Consider the following 25,294-nt stretch of genomic DNA (forward strand, 5'->3'; position numbering starts at 1 on the left):
TTCATAAATGCCTCAAATGTCCGGCATTTTGAGTATTGTTTACACAACGTGCAGTACGCTACTTAATATGTCCGTGTGGAAACTTGTTCGGTACACTTTCGCACCGAAACGAAACCCCCGTACCGAAACGGTTCGATACAAATACACGTACCGTTACACCCGAAATATTTTGATTATTGTTTCTCAGCTGTTTGTAAATGTTGCGGTTTATAAATAAAAGTAAAAAAAAAAAATAAAAAAAAATAAAAAACCTAGCCTCTGCACATGCGCATAGCATACATCCAACGAATCGATGACTAAATTAATCGCCAACTATTTTTATAATCGATTTTAATCGATTTAATCGATTAGTTGTTGCAGCCCTAATATAAAGACATGATATTTAGTTCTAATGCCGCTAGCTTATTGATAACATACAATGGACGAGCTCCAAAAAAAAACTTATTTTGAAGGTGCGGCGGCATTATTCTTGCCGCGGCGTTGCGCCACGATCGTTTACATGTAGGGGAAACCCTGTCTTTTATTCCGCTTCTTTTGTTTATTTTAGTAATAGTATTTTTAAAAAGCGGCGGGGGCCGTTAAAAAGTGATCCGTGTGACGCAAACGGCTCTCGGCCCGCACTTTAGACACCCTTGACGTAGGACAGGGGTCGGCAACCCAAAATGTTGAAAGAGCCATATTGGACCAAAAATACAAAAACAAATCTGTCTGGAGCCACAAAAAATTAAAAGCCATATTACGTACAGATAGTGTGTCATGAGATATAAATTGAATTAAGAGGACTTAAAGAAAACTAAATGACCTCAAATATAGCTACAAATGAGGCATAATGATGCAATATGTACATATAGCTAGCCTAAATAGCATGTTAGCATCGATTAGCTTGCAGTCATGCAGTGACCAAATATGTCTGATTAGCACTCCACACAAGTCAATAACATCAACAAAACTCACCTTTGTGCATTCATGCACAACGTTAAAAGTCTGGTGGACAAAATGAGACGAAAAAGAAGTGGCATAAAACACGTCCTAAAAAGTCGGAGAAAGTTATACATGTAAACAAACTACGGTGAGTTCAAGGACCGCCAAAATTAGTAGGACAAAACGGTGCTCGCCAAATACTCGAATCAGTGAAGCATGTTTAATATAAACAGTGTGCTTTATAACAATTAGGGAGGTTTGTGTCATGTTTGTCCTCCTACAGAAACCATATTAAAACAAAAAAAAATATTTTTTCCCCTCTTTTTTTTCCATTCTTCATACATTTTTGAAAAAGCTCCAGAGAGCCACTAGGGCGGCGCTAAAGAGCCGCTTGCGGCTCTAGAGCCGCGGGTTGCCGACCCCTGGTATAGACTGACCATACGTCCTCTTTTCACCGGACATGTCATCTTTTGCGGGGCTATCAGGGCGGAGTTTCATAAATGCCTCAAATGTCCGGCATTTTGAGTATTGTTTACACAACGTGCAGTACGCTACTTAATATGTCCGTGTGGAAACTTGTTCGGTACACTTTCGCACCAAAACGAAACCCCCGTACCGAAACGGTTCGATACAAATACACGTACCGTTACACCCGTAATATTTTGATTATTGTTTCTCAGCTGTTTGTAAATGTTGCGGTTTATAAATAAAAGTAAAAAAAAATAAAAAATAAAAATAAAAAACCTAGCCTCTGCGCATGCGCATAGCATACATCCAACGAATCGATGACTAAATTAATCGCCAACTATTTTTATAATCGATTTTAATCGATTTAATCGATTAGTTGTTGCAGCCCTAATATAAAGACATGATATTTAGTTCTAATGCCGCTAGCTAATTGATAACATACAATGGACGAGCTCCAAAAAAAAACTTATTTTGAAGGTGTGGCGGCATTATTCTTGCCGCGGCGTTGCGCCACGATCGTTTACATGTAGGGGAAACCCTGTCTTTTATTCCGCTTCTTTTGTTTATTTTAGTAATAGTATTTTTAAAAAGCGGCGGGGGCCGTTAAAAAGTGATCCGTGTGACGCAAACGGCTCTCGGCCCGCACTTTAGACACCCTTGACGTAGGACAGGGGTCGGCAACCCAAAATGTTGAAAGAGCCATATTGGACCAAAAATACAAAAACAAATCTGTCTGGAGCCACAAAAAATTAAAAGCCATATTACATACAGATAGTGTGTCGTGAGATATAAATTTAATTAAGAGGACTTAAAGAAAACTAAATGACCTCAAATATAGCTACAAATGAGGCATAATGATGCAATATGTACATATAGCTAGCCTAAATAGCATGTTAGCATCGATTAGCTTGCAGTCATGCAGTGACCAAATATGTCTGATTAGCACTCCACACAAGTCAATAACATCAACAAAACTCACCTTTGTGCATTCATGCACAACGTTAAAAGTCTGGTGGACAAAATGAGACGAAAAAGAAGTGGCATAAAACACGTCCTAAAAAGTCGGAGAAAGTTATACATGTAAACAAACTACGGTGAGTTCAAGGACCGCCAAAATTAGTAGGACAAAACGGTGCTCGCCAAATACTCGAATCAGTGAAGCATGTTTAATATAAACAGTGTGCTTTATAACAATTAGGGAGGTTTGTGTCATGTTTGTCCTCCTACAGAAACCATATTAAAACAAAAAAATATATTTTTTCCCCTCATCTTTTTCCATTCTTCATACATTTTTGAAAAAGCTCCAGAGAGCCACTAGGGCGGCGCTAAAGAGCCGCTTGCGGCTCTAGAGCCGCGGGTTGCCGACCCCTGGTATAGACTGACCATACGTCCTCTTTTCACCGGACATGTCATCTTTTGCGGGGCTATCAGGGCGGAGTTTCATAAATGCCTCAAATGTCCGGCATTTTGAGTATTGTTTACACAACGTGCAGTACGCTACTTAATATGTCCGTGTGGAAACTTGTTCGGTACACTTTCGCACCGAAACGAAACCCCCGTACCGAAACGGTTCGATACAAATACACGTACCGTTACACCCGTAATATTTTGATTATTGCTTCTCAGCTGTTTGTAAATGTTGCGGTTTATAAATAAAAGTTCAAAAAAATAAAAAATACAAATAAAAAACCTAGCCTCTGCGCATGCGCATAGCATACATCCAACGAATCGATGACTAAATTAATCGCCAACTATTTTTCTAATCGATTTTAATTTATTTAATCGATTAGTTGTTGCAGCCCTAATATAAAGACATGATATTTAGTTCTAATGCCGCTAGCTAATTGATAACATACAATGGACGAGCTCCAAAAAAAACTTATTTTGAAGGTGTGGCGGCATTATTCTTGTCGCGGCGTTGCGCCACGATCGTTTACATGTAGGGGAAACCCTGTCTTTTATTCCGCTTCTTTTGTTTATTTTAGTAATAGTATTTTTAAAAAGCGGCGGGGGCCTTTAAAAAGTGATCCGTGTGACGCAAACGGCTCTCGGCCCGCACTTTAGACACCCTTGACGTAGGACAGGGGTCGGCAACCCAAAATGTTGAAAGAGCCATATTGGACCAAAAATACAAAAACAAATCTGTCTGGAGCCACAAAAAATTAAAAGCCATATTACATACAGATAGTGTGTCATGAGATATAAATTGAATTAAGAGGACTTAAAGAAAACTAAATGACCTCAAATATAGCTACAAATGAGGCATAATGATGCAATATGTACATATAGCTAGCCTAAATAGCATGTTAGCATCGATTAGCTTGCAGTCATGCAGTGACCAAATATGTCTGATTAGCACTCCACACAAGTCAATAACATCAACAAAACTCACCTTTGTGCATTCATGCACAACGTTAAAAGTCTGGTGGACAAAATGAGACGAAAAAGAAGTGGCATAAAACACGTCCTAAAAAGTCGGAGAAAGTTATACATGTAAACAAACTACGGTGAGTTCAAGGACCGCCAAAATTAGTAGGACAAAACGGTGCTCGCCAAATACTCGAATCAGTGAAGCATGTTTAATATAAACAGTGTGCTTTATAACAATTAGGGAGGTTTGTGTCATGTTTGTCCTCCTACAGAAACCATATTAAAACAAAAAAAAATATTTTTTCCCCTCATCTTTTTCCATTCTTCATACATTTTTGAAAAAGCTCCAGAGAGCCACTAGGGCGGCGCTAAAGAGCCGCTTGCGGCTCTAGAGCCGCGGGTTGCCGAACCCTGGTATAGACTGACCATACGTCCTCTTTTCACCGGACATGTCATCTTTTGCGGGGCTATCAGGGCGGAGTTTCATAAATGCCTCAAATGTCCGGCATTTTGAGTATTGTTTACACAACGTGCAGTACGCTACTTAATATGTCCGTGTGGAAACTTGTTCGGTACACTTTCGCACCGAAACGAAACCCCCGTACCGAAACGGTTCGATACAAATACACGTACCGTTACACCCGTAATATTTTGATTATTGTTTCTCAGCTGTTTGTAAATGTTGCGGTTTATAAATAAAAGTTAAAAAAAATAAAAAATAAAAATAAAAAACCTAGCCTCTGCGCATGCGCATAGCATACATCCAACGAATCGATGACTAAATTAATCGCCAACTATTTTTCTAATCGATTTTAATTTATTTAATCGATTAGTTGTTGCAGCCCTAATATAAAGACATGATATTTAGTTCTAATGCCGCTAGCTTATTGATAACATACAATGGACGAGCTCCAAAAAAAAACTTATTTTGAAGGTGTGGCGGCATTATTCTTGCCGCGGCGTTGCGCCACGATCGTTTACATGTAGGGGAAACCCTGTCTTTTATTCCGCTTCTTTTGTTTATTTTAGTAATAGTATTTTTAAAAAGCGGCGGGGGCCGTTAAAAAGTGATCCGTGTGACGCAAACGGCTCTCGGCCCGCACTTTAGACACCCTTGACGTAGGACAGGGGTCGGCAACCCAAAATGTTGAAAGAGCCATATTGGACCAAAAATACAAAAACAAATCTGTCTGGAGCCACAAAAAATTAAAAGCCATATTACATACAGATAGTGTGTCATGAGATATAAATTTAATTAAGAGGACTTAAAGAAAACTAAATGACCTCAAATATAGCTACAAATGAGGCATAATGATGCAATATGTACATATAGCTAGCCTAAATAGCATGTTAACATCGATTAGCTTGCAGTCATGCAGTGACCAAATATGTCTGATTAGCACTCCACACAAGTCAATAACATCAACAAAACTCACCTTTGTGCATTCATGCACAACGTTAAAAGTCTGGTGGACAAAATGAGACGAAAAAGAAGTGGCATAAAACACGTCCTAAAAAGTCGGAGAAAGTTATACATGTAAACAAACTACGGTGAGTTCAAGGACCGCCAAAATTAGTAGGACAAAACGGTGCTCGCCAAATACTGGAATCAGTGAAGCATGTTTAATATAAACAGTGTGCTTTATAACAATTAGGGAGGTTTGTGTCATGTTTGTCCTCCTACAGAAACCATATCAAAACAAAAAAATATATTTTTTCCCCTCATCTTTTTCCATTCTTCATACATTTTTGAAAAAGCTCCAGAGAGCCACTAGGGCAGCGCTAAAGAGCCGCTTGCGGCTCTAGAGCCGCGGGTTGCCGACCCCTGGTATAGACTGACCATACGTCCTCTTTTCACCGGACATGTCATCTTTTGCGGGGCTATCAGGGCGGAGTTTCATAAATGCCTCAAATGTCCGGCATTTTGAGTATTGTTTACACAACGTGCAGTACGCTACTTAATATGTCCGTGTGGAAACTTGTTCGGTACACTTTCGCACCGAAACGAAACCCCCGTACCGAAACGGTTCGATACAAATACACGTACCGTTACACCCGTAATATTTTGATTATTGTTTCTCAGCTGTTTGTAAATGTTGCGGTTTATAAATAAAAGTTAAAAAAAATAAAAAATAAAAATAAAAAACCTAGCCTCTGCGCATGCGCATAGCATACATCCAACGAATCGATGACTAAATTAATCGCCAACTATTTTTCTAATCGATTTTAATTTATTTAATCGATTAGTTGTTGCAGCCCTAATATAAAGACATGATATTTAGTTCTAATGCCGCTAGCTAATTGATAACATACAATGGACGAGCTCCAAAAAAAAAACTTATTTTGAAGGTGTGGCGGCATTATTCTTGCCGCGGCGTTGCGCCACGATCGTTTACATGTAGGGGAAACCCTGTCTTTTATTCCGCTTCTTTTGTTTATTTTAGTAATAGTATTTTTAAAAAGCGGCGGGGGCCGTTAAAAAGTGATCCGTGTGACGCAAACGGCTCTCGGCCCGCACTTTAGACACCCTTGACGTAGGACAGGGGTCGGCAACCCAAAATGTTGAAAGAGCCATATTGGACCAAAAATACAAAAACAAATCTGTCTGGAGCCACAAAAAATTAAAAGCCATATTACATACAGATAGTGTGTCATGAGATATAAATGTAATTAAGAGGACTTAAAGAAAACTAAATGACCTCAAATATAGCTACAAATGAGGCATAATGATGCAATATGTACATATAGCTAGCCTAAATAGCATGTTAGCATCGATTAGCTTGCAGTCATGCAGTGACCAAATATGTCTGATTAGCACTCCACACAAGTCAATAACATCAACAAAACTCACCTTTGTGCATTCATGCACAACGTTAAAAGTCTGGTGGACAAAATGAGACGAAAAAGAAGTGGCATAAAACACGTCCTAAAAAGTCGGAGAAAGTTATACATGTAAACAAACTACGGTGAGTTCAAGGACCGCCAAAATTAGTAGGACAAAACGGTGCTCGCCAAATACTCGAATCAGTGAAGCATGTTTAAAATAAACAGTGTGCTTTATAACAATTAGGGAGGTTTGTGTCATGTTTGTCCTCCTACAGAAACCATATTAAAACAAAAAAATATATTTTTTCCCCTCATCTTTTTCCATTCTTCATACATTTTTGAAAAAGCTCCAGAGAGCCACTAGGGCGGCGGCTAAAGAGCCGCTTGCGGCTCTAGAGCCGCGGGTTGCCGACCCCTGGTATAGACTGACCATACGTCCTCTTTTCACCGGACATGTCATCTTTTGCGGGGCTATCAGGGCGGAGTTTCATAAATGCCTCAAATGTCCGGCATTTTGAGTATTGTTTACACAACGTGCAGTACGCTACTTAATATGTCCGTGTGGAAACTTGTTCGGTACACTTTCGCACCGAAACGAAACCCCCGTACCGAAACGGTTCGATACAAATACACGTACCGTTACACCCGAAATATTTTGATTATTGTTTCTCAGCTGTTTGTAAATGTTGCGGTTTATAAATAAAAGTAAAAAAAAAAAATAAAAAAAAATAAAAAACCTAGCCTCTGCACATGCGCATAGCATACATCCAACGAATCGATGACTAAATTAATCGCCAACTATTTTTATAATCGATTTTAATCGATTTAATCGATTAGTTGTTGCAGCCCTAATATAAAGACATGATATTTAGTTCTAATGCCGCTAGCTTATTGATAACATACAATGGACGAGCTCCAAAAAAAAACTTATTTTGAAGGTGCGGCGGCATTATTCTTGCCGCGGCGTTGCGCCACGATCGTTTACATGTAGGGGAAACCCTGTCTTTTATTCCGCTTCTTTTGTTTATTTTAGTAATAGTATTTTTAAAAAGCGGCGGGGGCCGTTAAAAAGTGATCCGTGTGACGCAAACGGCTCTCGGCCCGCACTTTAGACACCCTTGACGTAGGACAGGGGTCGGCAACCCAAAATGTTGAAAGAGCCATATTGGACCAAAAATACAAAAACAAATCTGTCTGGAGCCACAAAAAATTAAAAGCCATATTACGTACAGATAGTGTGTCATGAGATATAAATTGAATTAAGAGGACTTAAAGAAAACTAAATGACCTCAAATATAGCTACAAATGAGGCATAATGATGCAATATGTACATATAGCTAGCCTAAATAGCATGTTAGCATCGATTAGCTTGCAGTCATGCAGTGACCAAATATGTCTGATTAGCACTCCACACAAGTCAATAACATCAACAAAACTCACCTTTGTGCATTCATGCACAACGTTAAAAGTCTGGTGGACAAAATGAGACGAAAAAGAAGTGGCATAAAACACGTCCTAAAAAGTCGGAGAAAGTTATACATGTAAACAAACTACGGTGAGTTCAAGGACCGCCAAAATTAGTAGGACAAAACGGTGCTCGCCAAATACTCGAATCAGTGAAGCATGTTTAATATAAACAGTGTGCTTTATAACAATTAGGGAGGTTTGTGTCATGTTTGTCCTCCTACAGAAACCATATTAAAACAAAAAAAAATATTTTTTCCCCTCTTTTTTTTCCATTCTTCATACATTTTTGAAAAAGCTCCAGAGAGCCACTAGGGCGGCGCTAAAGAGCCGCTTGCGGCTCTAGAGCCGCGGGTTGCCGACCCCTGGTATAGACTGACCATACGTCCTCTTTTCACCGGACATGTCATCTTTTGCGGGGCTATCAGGGCGGAGTTTCATAAATGCCTCAAATGTCCGGCATTTTGAGTATTGTTTACACAACGTGCAGTACGCTACTTAATATGTCCGTGTGGAAACTTGTTCGGTACACTTTCGCACCAAAACGAAACCCCCGTACCGAAACGGTTCGATACAAATACACGTACCGTTACACCCGTAATATTTTGATTATTGTTTCTCAGCTGTTTGTAAATGTTGCGGTTTATAAATAAAAGTAAAAAAAAATAAAAAATAAAAATAAAAAACCTAGCCTCTGCGCATGCGCATAGCATACATCCAACGAATCGATGACTAAATTAATCGCCAACTATTTTTATAATCGATTTTAATCGATTTAATCGATTAGTTGTTGCAGCCCTAATATAAAGACATGATATTTAGTTCTAATGCCGCTAGCTAATTGATAACATACAATGGACGAGCTCCAAAAAAAAACTTATTTTGAAGGTGTGGCGGCATTATTCTTGCCGCGGCGTTGCGCCACGATCGTTTACATGTAGGGGAAACCCTGTCTTTTATTCCGCTTCTTTTGTTTATTTTAGTAATAGTATTTTTAAAAAGCGGCGGGGGCCGTTAAAAAGTGATCCGTGTGACGCAAACGGCTCTCGGCCCGCACTTTAGACACCCTTGACGTAGGACAGGGGTCGGCAACCCAAAATGTTGAAAGAGCCATATTGGACCAAAAATACAAAAACAAATCTGTCTGGAGCCACAAAAAATTAAAAGCCATATTACATACAGATAGTGTGTCGTGAGATATAAATTTAATTAAGAGGACTTAAAGAAAACTAAATGACCTCAAATATAGCTACAAATGAGGCATAATGATGCAATATGTACATATAGCTAGCCTAAATAGCATGTTAGCATCGATTAGCTTGCAGTCATGCAGTGACCAAATATGTCTGATTAGCACTCCACACAAGTCAATAACATCAACAAAACTCACCTTTGTGCATTCATGCACAACGTTAAAAGTCTGGTGGACAAAATGAGACGAAAAAGAAGTGGCATAAAACACGTCCTAAAAAGTCGGAGAAAGTTATACATGTAAACAAACTACGGTGAGTTCAAGGACCGCCAAAATTAGTAGGACAAAACGGTGCTCGCCAAATACTGGAATCAGTGAAGCATGTTTAATATAAACAGTGTGCTTTATAACAATTAGGGAGGTTTGTGTCATGTTTGTCCTCCTACAGAAACCATATTAAAACAAAAAAATATATTTTTTCCCCTCATCTTTTTCCATTCTTCATACATTTTTGAAAAAGCTCCAGAGAGCCACTAGGGCGGCGCTAAAGAGCCGCTTGCGGCTCTAGAGCCGCGGGTTGCCGACCCCTGGTATAGACTGACCATACGTCCTCTTTTCACCGGACATGTCATCTTTTGCGGGGCTATCAGGGCGGAGTTTCATAAATGCCTCAAATGTCCGGCATTTTGAGTATTGTTTACACAACGTGCAGTACGCTACTTAATATGTCCGTGTGGAAACTTGTTCGGTACACTTTCGCACCGAAACGAAACCCCCGTACCGAAACGGTTCGATACAAATACACGTACCGTTACACCCGTAATATTTTGATTATTGCTTCTCAGCTGTTTGTAAATGTTGCGGTTTATAAATAAAAGTTCAAAAAAATAAAAAATACAAATAAAAAACCTAGCCTCTGCGCATGCGCATAGCATACATCCAACGAATCGATGACTAAATTAATCGCCAACTATTTTTCTAATCGATTTTAATTTATTTAATCGATTAGTTGTTGCAGCCCTAATATAAAGACATGATATTTAGTTCTAATGCCGCTAGCTAATTGATAACATACAATGGACGAGCTCCAAAAAAAACTTATTTTGAAGGTGTGGCGGCATTATTCTTGTCGCGGCGTTGCGCCACGATCGTTTACATGTAGGGGAAACCCTGTCTTTTATTCCGCTTCTTTTGTTTATTTTAGTAATAGTATTTTTAAAAAGCGGCGGGGGCCTTTAAAAAGTGATCCGTGTGACGCAAACGGCTCTCGGCCCGCACTTTAGACACCCTTGACGTAGGACAGGGGTCGGCAACCCAAAATGTTGAAAGAGCCATATTGGACCAAAAATACAAAAACAAATCTGTCTGGAGCCACAAAAAATTAAAAGCCATATTACATACAGATAGTGTGTCATGAGATATAAATTGAATTAAGAGGACTTAAAGAAAACTAAATGACCTCAAATATAGCTACAAATGAGGCATAATGATGCAATATGTACATATAGCTAGCCTAAATAGCATGTTAGCATCGATTAGCTTGCAGTCATGCAGTGACCAAATATGTCTGATTAGCACTCCACACAAGTCAATAACATCAACAAAACTCACCTTTGTGCATTCATGCACAACGTTAAAAGTCTGGTGGACAAAATGAGACGAAAAAGAAGTGGCATAAAACACGTCCTAAAAAGTCGGAGAAAGTTATACATGTAAACAAACTACGGTGAGTTCAAGGACCGCCAAAATTAGTAGGACAAAACGGTGCTCGCCAAATACTCGAATCAGTGAAGCATGTTTAATATAAACAGTGTGCTTTATAACAATTAGGGAGGTTTGTGTCATGTTTGTCCTCCTACAGAAACCATATTAAAACAAAAAAAAATATTTTTTCCCCTCATCTTTTTCCATTCTTCATACATTTTTGAAAAAGCTCCAGAGAGCCACTAGGGCGGCGCTAAAGAGCCGCTTGCGGCTCTAGAGCCGCGGGTTGCCGAACCCTGGTATAGACTGACCATACGTCCTCTTTTCACCGGACATGTCATCTTTTGCGGGGCTATCAGGGCGGAGTTTCATAAATGCCTCAAATGTCCGGCATTTTGAGTATTGTTTACACAACGTGCAGTACGCTACTTAATATGTCCGTGTGGAAACTTGTTCGGTACACTTTCGCACCGAAACGAAACCCCCGTACCGAAACGGTTCGATACAAATACACGTACCGTTACACCCGTAATATTTTGATTATTGTTTCTCAGCTGTTTGTAAATGTTGCGGTTTATAAATAAAAGTTAAAAAAAATAAAAAATAAAAATAAAAAACCTAGCCTCTGCGCATGCGCATAGCATACATCCAACGAATCGATGACTAAATTAATCGCCAACTATTTTTCTAATCGATTTTAATTTATTTAATCGATTAGTTGTTGCAGCCCTAATATAAAGACATGATATTTAGTTCTAATGCCGCTAGCTTATTGATAACATACAATGGACGAGCTCCAAAAAAAAACTTATTTTGAAGGTGTGGCGGCATTATTCTTGCCGCGGCGTTGCGCCACGATCGTTTACATGTAGGGGAAACCCTGTCTTTTATTCCGCTTCTTTTGTTTATTTTAGTAATAGTATTTTTAAAAAGCGGCGGGGGCCGTTAAAAAGTGATCCGTGTGACGCAAACGGCTCTCGGCCCGCACTTTAGACACCCTTGACGTAGGACAGGGGTCGGCAACCCAAAATGTTGAAAGAGCCATATTGGACCAAAAATACAAAAACAAATCTGTCTGGAGCCACAAAAAATTAAAAGCCATATTACATACAGATAGTGTGTCATGAGATATAAATTTAATTAAGAGGACTTAAAGAAAACTAAATGACCTCAAATATAGCTACAAATGAGGCATAATGATGCAATATGTACATATAGCTAGCCTAAATAGCATGTTAACATCGATTAGCTTGCAGTCATGCAGTGACCAAATATGTCTGATTAGCACTCCACACAAGTCAATAACATCAACAAAACTCACCTTTGTGCATTCATGCACAACGTTAAAAGTCTGGTGGACAAAATGAGACGAAAAAGAAGTGGCATAAAACACGTCCTAAAAAGTCGGAGAAAGTTATACATGTAAACAAACTACGGTGAGTTCAAGGACCGCCAAAATTAGTAGGACAAAACGGTGCTCGCCAAATACTGGAATCAGTGAAGCATGTTTAATATAAACAGTGTGCTTTATAACAATTAGGGAGGTTTGTGTCATGTTTGTCCTCCTACAGAAACCATATTAAAACAAAAAAATATATTTTTTCCCCTCATCTTTTTCCATTCTTCATACATTTTTGAAAAAGCTCCAGAGAGCCACTAGGGCGGCGGCTAAAGAGCCGCTTGCGGCTCTAGAGCCGCGGGTTGCCGACCCCTGGTATAGACTGACCATACGTCCTCTTTTCACCGGACATGTCATCTTTTGCGGGGCTATCAGGGCGGAGTTTCATAAATGCCTCAAATGTCCGGCATTTTGAGTATTGTTTACACAACGTGCAGTACGCTACTTAATATGTCCGTGTGGAAACTTGTTCGGTACACTTTCGCACCGAAACGAAACCCCCGTACCGAAACGGTTCGATACAAATACACGTACCGTTACACCCGTAATATTTTGATTATTGTTTCTCAGCTGTTTGTAAATGTTGCGATTTATAAATAAAAGTAAAAAAAAATAAAAAATAAAAATAAAAAACCTAGCCTCTGCGCATGCGCATAGCATACATCCAACGAATCGATGACTAAATTAATCGCCAACTATTTTTCTAATCGATTTTAATTTATTTAATCGATTAGTTGTTGCAGCCCTAATATAAAGACATGATATTTAGTTCTAATGCCGCTAGCTTATTGATAACATACAATGGACGAGCTCCAAAAAAAAACTTATTTTGAAGGTGTGGCGGCATTATTCTTGCCGCGGCGTTGCGCCACGATCGTTTACATGTAGGGGAAACCCTGTCTTTTATTCCGCTTCTTTTGTTTATTTTAGTAATAGTATTTTTAAAAAGCGGCGGGGGCCGTTAAAAAGTGATCCGTGTGACGCAAACGGCTCTCGGCCCGCACTTTAGACACCCTTGACGTAGGACAGGGGTCGGCAACCCAAAATGTTGAAAGAGCCATATTGGACCAAAAATACAAAAACAAATCTGTCTGGAGCCACAAAAAATTAAAAGCCATATTACGTACAGATAGTGTGTCATGAGATATAAATTTAATTAAGAGGACTTAAAGAAAACTAAATGACCTCAAATATAGCTACAAATGAGGCATAATGATGCAATATGTACATATAGCTAGCCTAAATAGCATGTTAGCATCGATTAGCTTGCAGTCATGCAGTGACCAAATATGTCTGATTAGCACTCCACACAAGTCAATAACATCAACAAAACTCACCTTTGTGCATTTATGCACAACGTTAAAAGTCTGGTGGACAAAATGAGACGAAAAAGAAGTGGCATAAAACACGTCCTAAAAAGTCGGAGAAAGTTATACATGTAAACAAACTACGGTGAGTTCAAGGACCGCCAAAATTAGTAGGACAAATCGGTGCTCGCCAAATACTGGAATCAGTGAAGCATGTTTAATATAAACAGTGTGCTTTATAACAATTAGGGAGGTTTGTGTCATGTTTGTCCTCCTACAGAAACCATATTAAAACAAAAAAATATATTTTTCCCCTCATCTTTTTCCATTCTTCATACATTTTTGAAAAAGCTCCAGAGAGCCACTAGGGCGGCGCTAAAGAGCCGCGGGTTGCCGACCCCTGGTATAGACTGACCATACGTCCTCTTTTCACCGGACATGTCATCTTTTGCGGGGCTATCAGGGCGGAGTTTCATAAATGCCTCAAATGTCCGGCATTTTGAGTATTGTTTACACAACGTGCAGTACGCTACTTAATATGTCCGTGTGGAAACTTGTTCGGTACACTTTCGCACTGAAACGAAACCCCCGTACCGAAACGGTTCGATACAAATACACGTACCGTTACACCCGTAATATTTTGATTATTGTTTCTCAGCTGTTTGTAAATGTTGCGGTTTATAAATAAAAGTTAAAAAAAATAAAAAATAAAAATAAAAAACCTAGCCTCTGCGCATGCGCATAGCATACATCCAACGAATCGATGACTAAATTAATCGCCAACTATTTTTATAATCGATTTTAATCGATTTAATCGATTAGTTGTTGCAGCCCTAATATAAAGACATGATATTTAGTTCTAATGCCGCTAGCTTATTGATAACATACAATGGACGAGCTCCAAAAAAACCTTATTTTGAAGGTGTGGCGGCATTATTCTTGTCGCGGCGTTGCGCCACGATCGTTTACATGTAGGGGAAACCCTGTCTTTAATTCCGCTTCTTTTGTTTATTTTAGTAATAGTATTTTTAAAAAGCGGCGGGGGCCTTTAAAAAGTGATCCGTGTGACGCAAACGGCTCTCGGCCCGCACTTTAGACACCCTTGTAGGATGCTGCAACTGTTAAGAAACGTGTGCATTTGTTTGCGTGTGAACGAGCGGTGTCACACATACACGTTGAGGAGAAAGTAATGAGCGCGTGGAGGCTCTGCGAAAGCCAAGCGAGGGGCGGAGTGATTGATCAGTGACGGGGTGAGAACGTGAAGGAAAGAGGCCGTCATTCGATCCGCCATCTGTGGTCAGGCGCTGTGCCTCCTCCCAGATGGCTTTGAACGGCGGCGTGACAGTTTGAAGACTGATCAGCCTCTCAGCAGCCATTTTGGCAAAGGTAATGTACTCGCTGAGTGAAACTGAATCTTGATGTATCTTATTTAATAGAACCGCTGATGGACGACAACCCTGAGGAGATCGGATCGCGCCTTTTGTCCTTATCGGGGGTCCGGCTAGCCCCCCCGACATGTGGGTGCGCTTGCCCTGATTGTGGACTGGCAGGGACGCTCTCTATCAAATCCCCAAATGTATCCCAGACGTGACATGACGAGCTGCAGAACTATTTTAAGCCATCATTACTTCAACTAAATTGCAGTTGCTAGGCAGCTTTATCCAAAAGTCTTCTTTGTGGATTGAAATGTGAGGCTATTTGTTGCCAGGCAACGATGGCTAATTGGACGTGTAGTGACGGAGCATTAGGCACATTCTGGCTGACTGTCAGGAGCAGGAAGTAGTTCTTAGTGAGGTTGACCACACCCCATGTACCTGGCAGGACCTCGTAGATGTAGACTTCATCGTCCTCGTCCTCCCCCTGCCACCTTCCTACATCTGGGGCCGCGGGCCAAGGCGGGGCTGAGTGGTTGACGTCGTCGATGTCATCGTAGGTCCCCTCTTCGTCGCCACTTTCATCATCCTCCTCGTCCTCATCGAAAGGAATGGTGCTGGAGCTGAGATCTGAGTGGACAAGTGTTGGCGTGGAAGTCAAATTATTTGTGACCTGGCGAGAAAATGGCAAAATGACGATCGTACGCCAATCAAACTAATGTTTGCTAACAGCGCCCGTCAAACAAACATCTGTTGGTTCAACGCTAAATTAGGGCCAAAAGTTTTGTACTTGAAAAGAACTGAAAAATTACATTTTGATGTTGAATTTAAAAAAATATACCAGTGTGTTCAAAATAAAAGTAAGTGCGAGCAATATTTTTAGGTTGAATATTAAGGCTGTAGAGATGCGCGGATAGGCAATTATTTCATCCGCAACTGCATCACAAAAGTCGTCAACCATCCGCCATCCACCCGAACTAACATTTAATCAAAACCGCACCCGCCCGCCATCCGCCACCCGCCCGTTGTTATATATCTAATATAGACGATGCAAGGCATTAGTGAGGTAATAAAGCTTTTGCCTGTTAAAGAAAGGAGACTGATTCAATGCAGCAGAGACATTCAATGCGTGCCACGCTGTCACGGCCCAGACGCACACCAGTGCGCAATCATCTGGGAGCCGCGCTGAGCGCACCTCCAAGCGCGCTCGCGCCACTCAAACTGCTGCAGGCAGCTGCGTTCTATCTTGTTTTAACATCCTGGGGCACTCTTCTGGGATCACGGCGGACGAAACTGCTCATGCTCAGGGTGTTTGTGGAGGTTCGGGGTTTTGCACAAATGTGATGCACCATGTTAGATGTCCCGGTTTTGTGACTGTCGTAGACATAAACAGCGTCGCAGCTCTTGCAAATCACGTAGCCAGCATTACTATCATCCTGATTTACAACCTCATAAAAACGAGTCCACGCTGAACCTTTCTGGCCTTTTTTTCCCCTGGTCTTTAGTATTCCCTTTTTTAGTTTGTCACGTACCACGTTTGCTGCCGGCGTTGCCATCTCTTTTTTTTTTTCTTCTTCTGTTGTGGCATGCAGCAGGTGCCTGCTCGTTTTTCGTATGTGGGTAACAACATTTAACTATGTATATATATTTCCGAATTGGTTTAACTGCCACCCGCCTGAATCTATTTAAAATCTAATTTTTTTTTATTTCAACCGCCCGACCCGACCCGCGGATAAAATCTAATTTTTTTTTATTTCAACCGCCCGACCCGCGGATAATCCGCGGACTCCGCGGTTGTGTCCGCAAACTGCGCATCTCTATAAGGCTGTGAATCTTTGGTCACCATAAGATTCAATTTGATTCTTGGGGGTAACAATTCGCTTCAGAATCGATTCTCGAGTCAAAATCAATACTTTTTAATAACATTGGGTGCCAGTTCTATGATTAACTACATTCCTCCATAAAATAGATAAACAGCTCTGATAAATGCTTGTATTACTTAAAAGAAAACTGGTTTTGTTTAATCAAATTCTACCCAAACATTTAATAAAGTCAAATACAAATGAGGCAACAGGAGAAGTATCCAACACTTCTCTTTTCTAAAGTAAATGTGTGCAGCAGATATAGATCATCTACATCAGGGGTGTCAAACTCAAATACAGAGAGGGCCAAAATTTAAAACTGAACAAAGCCGCGGGCCAAGGTTGAACAAATTAACCTTTAACGTACTCTACGAGCTATCGTCACGTCCGCTTTTCATCCATTCTAACATCGTTCAGACCCAGTCACAAGATATGTGCGGCTCCTGTACGCACACACGAGCGAATGCAACGCATACTTCATCAACAGCGATACAAGTTACACTGAGGGTGCCAGTATAAAAAACTTTGAGTTTGAGTTTGAGTTTGAGTTTATTTCGAACATGCAAGTATACAACATGATACATCACAATCTCCAGTTTCTCTTTTCAACATGTTCGAAAAGGAGTAGGAAGAAGCAAAGCTTATTTAATCCTACCCCTTTTCTTTTACATGACAGTTGCTAAAACTTTTGTTCACTTCCTGTTCTCAATTTATTCACAATATACTCCATAAGTAATCACAATAAAATAAGTAAATAAATAATAATTGGTGAAGTAAGTTACATTTCATATGTTGAGATAAGTAAGATTATTTTGTGAGTGAAAGAATGAAAGAATGGATGAGTTAAATAAATTCAGAATGTTTATCATGGTTCTTCTTCTTTGTACTTTGTAAACACTTTAAGTTTGAAGAGTTTCTTGAAGTGGATCATATTAGTACATTGTTTGATTGCTTTGCTTAATCCATTCCATAATTTAATTCCACATACTGATATACTGAAGGTCTTAAGTGTTGTACGTGCATACAAATGTTTTAAATTACATTTCTCTCTAAGATTATATTTCTCCTCTTTTTTTGAGAAGAATTGTTGTATATTCTTGGGTAGCAGGTTATAGTTTGCTTTGTGTATAATTTTAGCTGTTTGCAAATTCACTATGTTGTAGAATTTCAGAATCTTTGATTCAATAAATAAAGGATTTGTGTGTTCTCTATATCCAACATTATGTATTATTCTAACTGATCTTTTTTGTAACACCGTTAATGAATGAAGTGTACTTTTGTAATTATTTCCCCATATTTCTGCACAATAACTCAGATATGTTAACACTAGTGAGCAGTAGAGAATATGAAGTGATTTTTTGTCTAGAACATGTTTTGCTTTATTCATTATTGACGTGTTTCTTGCTACTTTATGTTGTATATTTTTTACGTGAGATTTCCAGTTCAATTTATCATCAATCATTATACCTAGAAATTTGGTTTCATTTACTCTTTCAATTTCTATTCCGTCTATTTGTATTTGTGTTTGACTTTCTCTTCTACTGTTACCAAATAGCATTATTTTAGTTTTACTGAGATTCAACGATAGTCTGTTTTTGTCAAACCATCTTTTTAATTTGTTCATTTCTTCTGTTATTATTTGTAGTATCTTCTGTGTATTCTCTCCTGAACAAAACGCTGTTGTATCATCCGCAAATAATACTAACTTTAAATCTTTTGTAACTTTACAAATGTCATTTATATATAGATTGAATAATTTAGGTCCTAGTATTGATCCCTGAGGTACACCACAGGATATATTTAGCGTTGTAGAGGTGTGTTCGCCTACCTTCACGTATTGTTTCCTGTTCATTAGATAACTTCTTATCCAGTTTAAGACTAACCCTCTGATGCCATATCGTTCTAGTTTTTTGATTAAAATATTGTGATTAATTGTGTCAAATGCTTTAGTTAGATCCATAAAAACTGCTGCCGCACATTTTTTATTATCTATAGCATTGGTAATTTCTTCTGTAATTTCAATTAAAGCCATCGAAGTTGAAACATTAGCTCTGTATCCATATTGATTTTCTTCGAGTATTCTATTTTTATTTATGAAACTCTCTAATCTGTTATTGAACAGTTTTTCAATGATTTTAGAAAATTGTGGAAGTAAGGAAACAGGTCTATAGTTTGTAAATTGATGTTTGTCGCCAGTCTTGTAAATTGGTGCAACTTTAGCTATTTTCATTTTGTTTGGAAATGTACCTGTTTGAAACTTTAACACTGTTAGAAATATACGCCACACTGTGAATCCACACCGAACAAGAATGACAAACACATTTCAGGAGAACATCCGCACCGTAACACAACAAACACAACAGAACAAATACCCAGAATCCTTTCCAGTACTGACTCTTCCCGGACGCTACAAAATACACCCCGCTACCACCAAAACTCCTCCCCCACACACACACACCTTGTAGCGTACCGGAAGAGTTAGTGCTGCAAAGGGTTCTGGTTTGGTGTGGATTCACAGTGTGGCGTATATTTCTAACAGTGTTAAAGTTTTTTATTCGGCTACCCTCAGTGTAACCTGTATCGCTGTTGATGAAGTATGCGTTGCATTCTAATGTGTGTGCGTGTAGAAGCGGCACATCTTATGTGACTGGCTTGCTGGCGTTTGGAAGACTCTCGGGAGGATCGGCGGGCCAGCTTTAGTGTTAATTTGATATCCCCTCAAGGGCCAAGTGACATTACACGGCGGGCCAAATTTGGCCCGCGGGCCAGAGTTTGACACCCATGATCTACATCAACAATATGATTTGTCTGAGTGGCTGGACAGGACAGATTTTTAAAAAGATAAACATAAAAAAAAAAAAGATTTTAGATTTTTTTTTTTATCGATTCAGAATCGTAACAAATAAGAATTGTGATTAATTTGAAAATAAAAAATTTTTTTGCCACCCCTTTTGAATATACAGTGGAACATCAATCTACAGCAGTGACGTGCGGTCACTAGAGGCAGGTGAGGCGGGGCCTCACCTGCCATCATGGAAAGAAAAAAAATGTAAAAAAAAAAAAAAATTAATTAAATTGTTATATGTATCCAGTGATTATACTATAAAGTTATTTTCCATTTAACTTCACCAGTTTTAGATTATTTTTATTCAAAATTCGCTGAATTTTCACATTTGCCGTTCAAATACTGAGAAGAGACGGTGCGGTGATCAGCAGCCAGTTGAGGCACGTCACTCAGTGCCGCAACATGGATTGCGGACTCGGCTAACTGCTGGCCTGCTGTGCAGTGAGACCGTATTGCTATATGAATTATATTATACATTTCCGTAGTTTAGTTAGCTGAGGTATATAATGTACAGTGTATTTTGTCAACAACTGTATGTGTGTAACGTATTTCTTGTGCTGAGCGATCATAAAACTGCTGCGAAGACGCACTGGCTGAGGCTCGCGTAACCCCGCCTCCTGGTGCCGGTTAAGGCACCTTCGCCGCAGACTGCACCCCCCGACGGGAGCGCGCACACCAACCAAAGCCCACACCCAAACCCTCCACGTGCAAGACCGAATCCACCCAAAAAAAGTCACTTAACAAGAAGCCAAAAAGTGCAAAAAACAACATTGCTCGCGCCGGAGGAGCCGTGAACGACTGCAGGGACACAACATTAGGTACACCTGCAGACTGCAGCACGGATTTCATATTTCATTCATTCACAACTCCTCCAACACCAACACCACTGTTCCCGCACTTATAAGTAAAGGTAAGACCATAATAACGTTTTTTTTATTAAATGTGCTTTTTTGTGTGCTACAGTTTGTATGTGTAAAGTTAAAGTTAAGTTAAAGTACCAATGATTGTCACACACACACTAGGTGTGGTGAAATGTGTCCTCTGCATTTGACCCATCCCTTGATCACCCCCTGGGAGGTGAGGGGAGCAGTGGGCAGCAGCGGCGCCGCGCCCGGGAATAATTGTTGGTGATTTAACCCCCAATTCCAACCCTTGATGCTGAGTGCCAAGCAGGGAAGAATGCTGGTATGAGCTTTTAAACATAACCCATTAGCTACTGCCAATCAAATGGTGAATAAGATACTCTTTAGGGTTCATATGTTTGTAAATCTGACTGTGATGAAGTCAGTGCCTCACCAGTCATGAACCTCACCGCACGTCACTGATCTATGGATCCCTCTGTTTGCGAACCTTTCGGTTTTCGAACATTTAGATCGCGCCAAATATGTCTCTGTGTGTGAACTAGAGGTGGGGGAAATCATCGATTTGTCGATGCATCGCAATTCGGACATGGACGATTACAAAATCGATTAGTAAACGTCAATAATCGATAATCAATACATTAATTGTAAATAAAGTAATGCAGACAGTCGTAAAATTTGGCTGACTGCATTGAGCCACCACATTTTAGGGCACGTATGTTCCAGTTGTGCACACATTTCTATTAATTTAATAAATGTGAGAATTAATTGAACTGTTTCTTATTACAAATGCACTGTTTTTAAACGTTGCAAGTAATAAACAATTATTTAGTAAAAACAAAATAAATGTCAAACTGCATCAATATACATAAATTAAAGATTTATCAATAATCGATTTGTAATCAAATCCCAGCTCCTGAATTGTAATCGAATCGTGAAGTGCCCACAGATTCTCACCTCTAGTACGAATGCTTCATTCGTTCATTTCATTTCGTTCAGGGGACGGCGTGGCGCAGTGGAAGAGTGGCCGTGCGCAACCCGAGGGTCCCTGGTTCAATCCCCACCTAGTACCAACCTCGTCATGTCCGTTGTGTCCTGAGCAAGACACTTCACCCTTGCTCCTGATGGGTGCTGGTTAGCGCCTTGCATGGCAGCTCCCTCCATCAGTGTGTGAATGTGTGTGTGAATGGGTAAATGTGGAAGTAGTGTCAAAGCGCTTTGATACCTTGAAGGTAGAAAAGCGCTATACAAGTACAACCCATTTATCATTTAATTTATTTTGTGTCCCGCTGGCAGCCATTTCGTGTTTGCTCGTATTGAGGAGATTGACAAAGCAAGTTTTTAGTTGTGATGAGAAGGGACTTTACTATATAATGATACATGTTTATATTACAGCACGGTGGAAGAGGGGTTAGTGCATCTGCCTCACAATACGAAGGTCCTGAGTAGTCTTGGGTTCAATCCCGGCCTCGGGATCTTTCTGTGTGGAGTTTGCATGTTCTCCCCGTGACTGCGTGGGTTCCCTCCGGGTACTCCGGCTTCCTCCCACCTCCAAAGACATGCACCTGGGGATAGGTTGATTGGCAACACTAAATTGACCCTAGTGTGTGAATGTGAGTGTGAATGTTGTCTGTCTATCAGTGTTGGCCCTGCGATGAGGTGGCGACTTGTCCAGGGTGTACCCCGCCTTCCGCCCGATTGTAGCTGAGATAGGCTCCAGCGCCCCCCCGCGACCCCAAAAGGGAATAAGCGGTAGAAAATGGATGGATGGATGGATGTTTATATTACTTAAAAGAAAACTGGTTTTGTTTAATAAAATTCTACCCACATATTTAATAAAGTCAAATACAAATAAGGCAACAAGAGAAGTATCCAACAATTCTCTTTTCTAAAGTAAATCTGTACAGCAGATATAGATCATCTACATCAGTGGTTCTTAACCTGGGTTCGATCGAACCCTAGGAGTTCGGTGAGTCGGCCTCAGGGGTTCGGCGGAGCCTCCGCCAAGGAGATCAAGACACATCCGACTTATCGTGTAAATGAAAAAACTTCTCCCTATCAGCGTGTTATGGACCCAACAATGTTCCCCCTAATTTTCCGTCTGATTTGCAGGTGGTTTGATTGATCGATTTAAACTTTTACTAGCAGATTGCAAAGTAAGAGAATACATTATATGAAACAGTACAGTTTATACAGTATACAGTACATATTCCATACAATTGACCACTAAATGGTAACACCCAAATACGTTTTTCAACTTGTTTAAGTCGGGGTCCACGTTAATTAATTCATGGTAATGTGTGTAAGGTGTGTAATTTGTTGTGGAGTTCATGCACTGTGTTGGTTTTGTTCTTTGAACAAGGTGATGTTCATGCACGGTTAATTTTGTGCACCAGTAAAAAAACATATGACTTTTTCTTGAATTTGAAAAAAATATATATACAGGTAAAAGCCAGTAAATTAGAAGATTATGAAAAACTTGATTTATTTCAGTAATTGCATTCAAAAGGTGTAACTTGTACATTATATTTATTCATTGCACACAGACTGATGCATTCAAATGTTTATTTCATTTAATTTTGATGATTTGAAGTGGCAACAAATGAAAATCCAAAATTCCGTGTGTCACAAAATTAGAATATTACTTAAGGCTAATACAAAAAAGGGATTTTTAGAAATGCTGGCCAACTGAAAAGTATGAAAATGAAAAATATGAGCATGTACAATACTCAATACTTGGTTGGAGCTCCTTTTGCCTCAATTACTGCGTTAATGCGGCGTGGCATGGAGTCGATGAGTTTCTGGCACTGCTCAGGTGTTATGAGAGCCCATGTTGCTCTGATAGTGGCCTTCAACTCTTCTGCGTTTTTGGGTCTGGCATTCTGCATCTTCCTTTTCACAATACCCCACAGATTTTCTATGGGGCTAAGGTCAGGGGAGTTGGCGGGCCAATTTAGAACAGAAATACCATGGTCCGTAAACCAGGCACGGGTAGATTTTGCGCTGTGTGCAGGCGCCAAGTCCTGTTGGAACTTGAAATCTCCATCTCCATAGAGCAGGTCAGCAGCAGGAAGCATGAAGTGCTCTAAAACTTGCTGGTAGACGGCTGCGTTGACCCTGGATCTCAGGAAACAGAGTGGACCGACACCAGCAGATGACATGGCACCCCAAACCATCACTGATGGTGGAAACTTTACACTAGACTTCAGGCAACGTGGATCCTGTGCCTCTCCTGTCTTCCTCCAGACTCTGGGACCTCGATTTCCAAAGGAAATGCAAAATTTGCATGGTTGGGTGATGGTTTGGGGTGCCATGTCATCTGCTGGTGTCGGTCCACTCTGTTTCCTGAGATCCAGGGTCAACGCAGCCGTCTACCAGCAAGTTTTAGAGCACTTCATGCTTCCTGCTGCTGACCTGCTCTATGGAGATGGAGATTTCAAGTTCCAACAGGACTTGGCGCCTGCACACAGCGCAAAATCTACCCGTGCCTGGTTTACGGACCATGGTATTTCTGTTCTAAATTGGCCCGCCAACTCCCCTGACCTTAGCCCCATAGAAAATCTGTGGGGTATTGTGAAAAGGAAGATGCAGAATGCCAGACCCAAAAACGCAGAAGAGTTGAAGGCCACTATCAGAGCAACCTGGGCTCTCATAACACCTGAGCAGTGCCAGAAACTCATCGACTCCATGCCACGCCGCATTAACGCAGTAATTGAGGCAAAAGGAGCTCCAACCAAGTATTGAGTATTGTACATGCTCATATTTTTCATTTTCATACTTTTCAGTTGGCCAACATTTCTAAAAATCCCTTTTTTGTATTAGCCTTAAGTAATATTCTAATTTTGTGACACACGGAATTTTGGATTTTCATTTGTTGCCACTTCAAATCATCAAAATTAAATGAAATAAACATTTGAATGCATCAGTCTGTGTGCAATGAATAAATATAATGTACAAGTTACACCTTTTGAATGCAATTACTGAAATAAATCAAGTTTTTCAAAATATTCTAATTTACTGGCTTTTACCTGTATATATTTTTCACTAAAGAAGGATTCGGTGAATGCGCATATGGAACTGGTGGTGTTCGGTACCTCCAACAAGGTTAAGAACCACTGATCGACATCAACAATATGATTTGTCTAAGTGGCTGGACAGGACAGATTTTTTAAAACATTAACAAAAACAAAACAAAAAAAACAACAAAAATTGTATATTTTTTAATCGATTAAGAATCGTTACAAATAAGAATTGCGATTAATTTGAGTTTTATTTTTATTTTTTTTTACACTCATATTGAATATACAGAGGAACATCGATCTACGGATCCCTCTGTTTGCAAACTTTTCCAAATTTTAGATCGCGCCAAATATGTCTCTGTGAGGGAACTAGAGGTGGGGGAAATTCGGACATGGACGATTACAAAATCGATTAGTAAACGTCAATAACCGATAATCGATATATTTATTGTAAATAAAGTAATGCAGACAGTTGAAAAATTTGGCTGACTCATAGAGAGATCCGACCAGCTCCTTTATTTTAGGGCACTTATGTTCCAGTTGTGAACACATTTTTATTGATTTAATAAATGTGGGAATTAGTTTAACTGTTTTTATTACAAATGCACTGTTTCTAAACGTTGCAAGTAAAAAACATATATTTAGTGAAAACAAAATAAATGTCAAACTGCATCAATATACATG

General features: G+C 39.8%; 1 protein-coding gene across 1 annotated transcript in view; it reads right to left on the reverse strand.

The window, feature by feature from the left end:
• skap1 (src kinase associated phosphoprotein 1) overlaps nt 1-25,294 on the reverse strand; it is a 278,687-nt gene that overhangs the window by 90,150 nt on the left and 163,243 nt on the right. Inside the window, exon 9 of the mRNA XM_061931992.1 lies at nt 15,466-15,654. Coding sequence (XP_061787976.1) covers nt 15,466-15,654 — 189 coding nt within the window. The remainder of the gene's footprint in view (nt 1-15,465; nt 15,655-25,294) is intronic.

Source organism: Nerophis lumbriciformis, linkage group LG39 (genome assembly GCF_033978685.3).
Source record: "Nerophis lumbriciformis linkage group LG39, RoL_Nlum_v2.1, whole genome shotgun sequence".
Taxonomy (NCBI): domain Eukaryota; kingdom Metazoa; phylum Chordata; class Actinopteri; order Syngnathiformes; family Syngnathidae; genus Nerophis; species Nerophis lumbriciformis.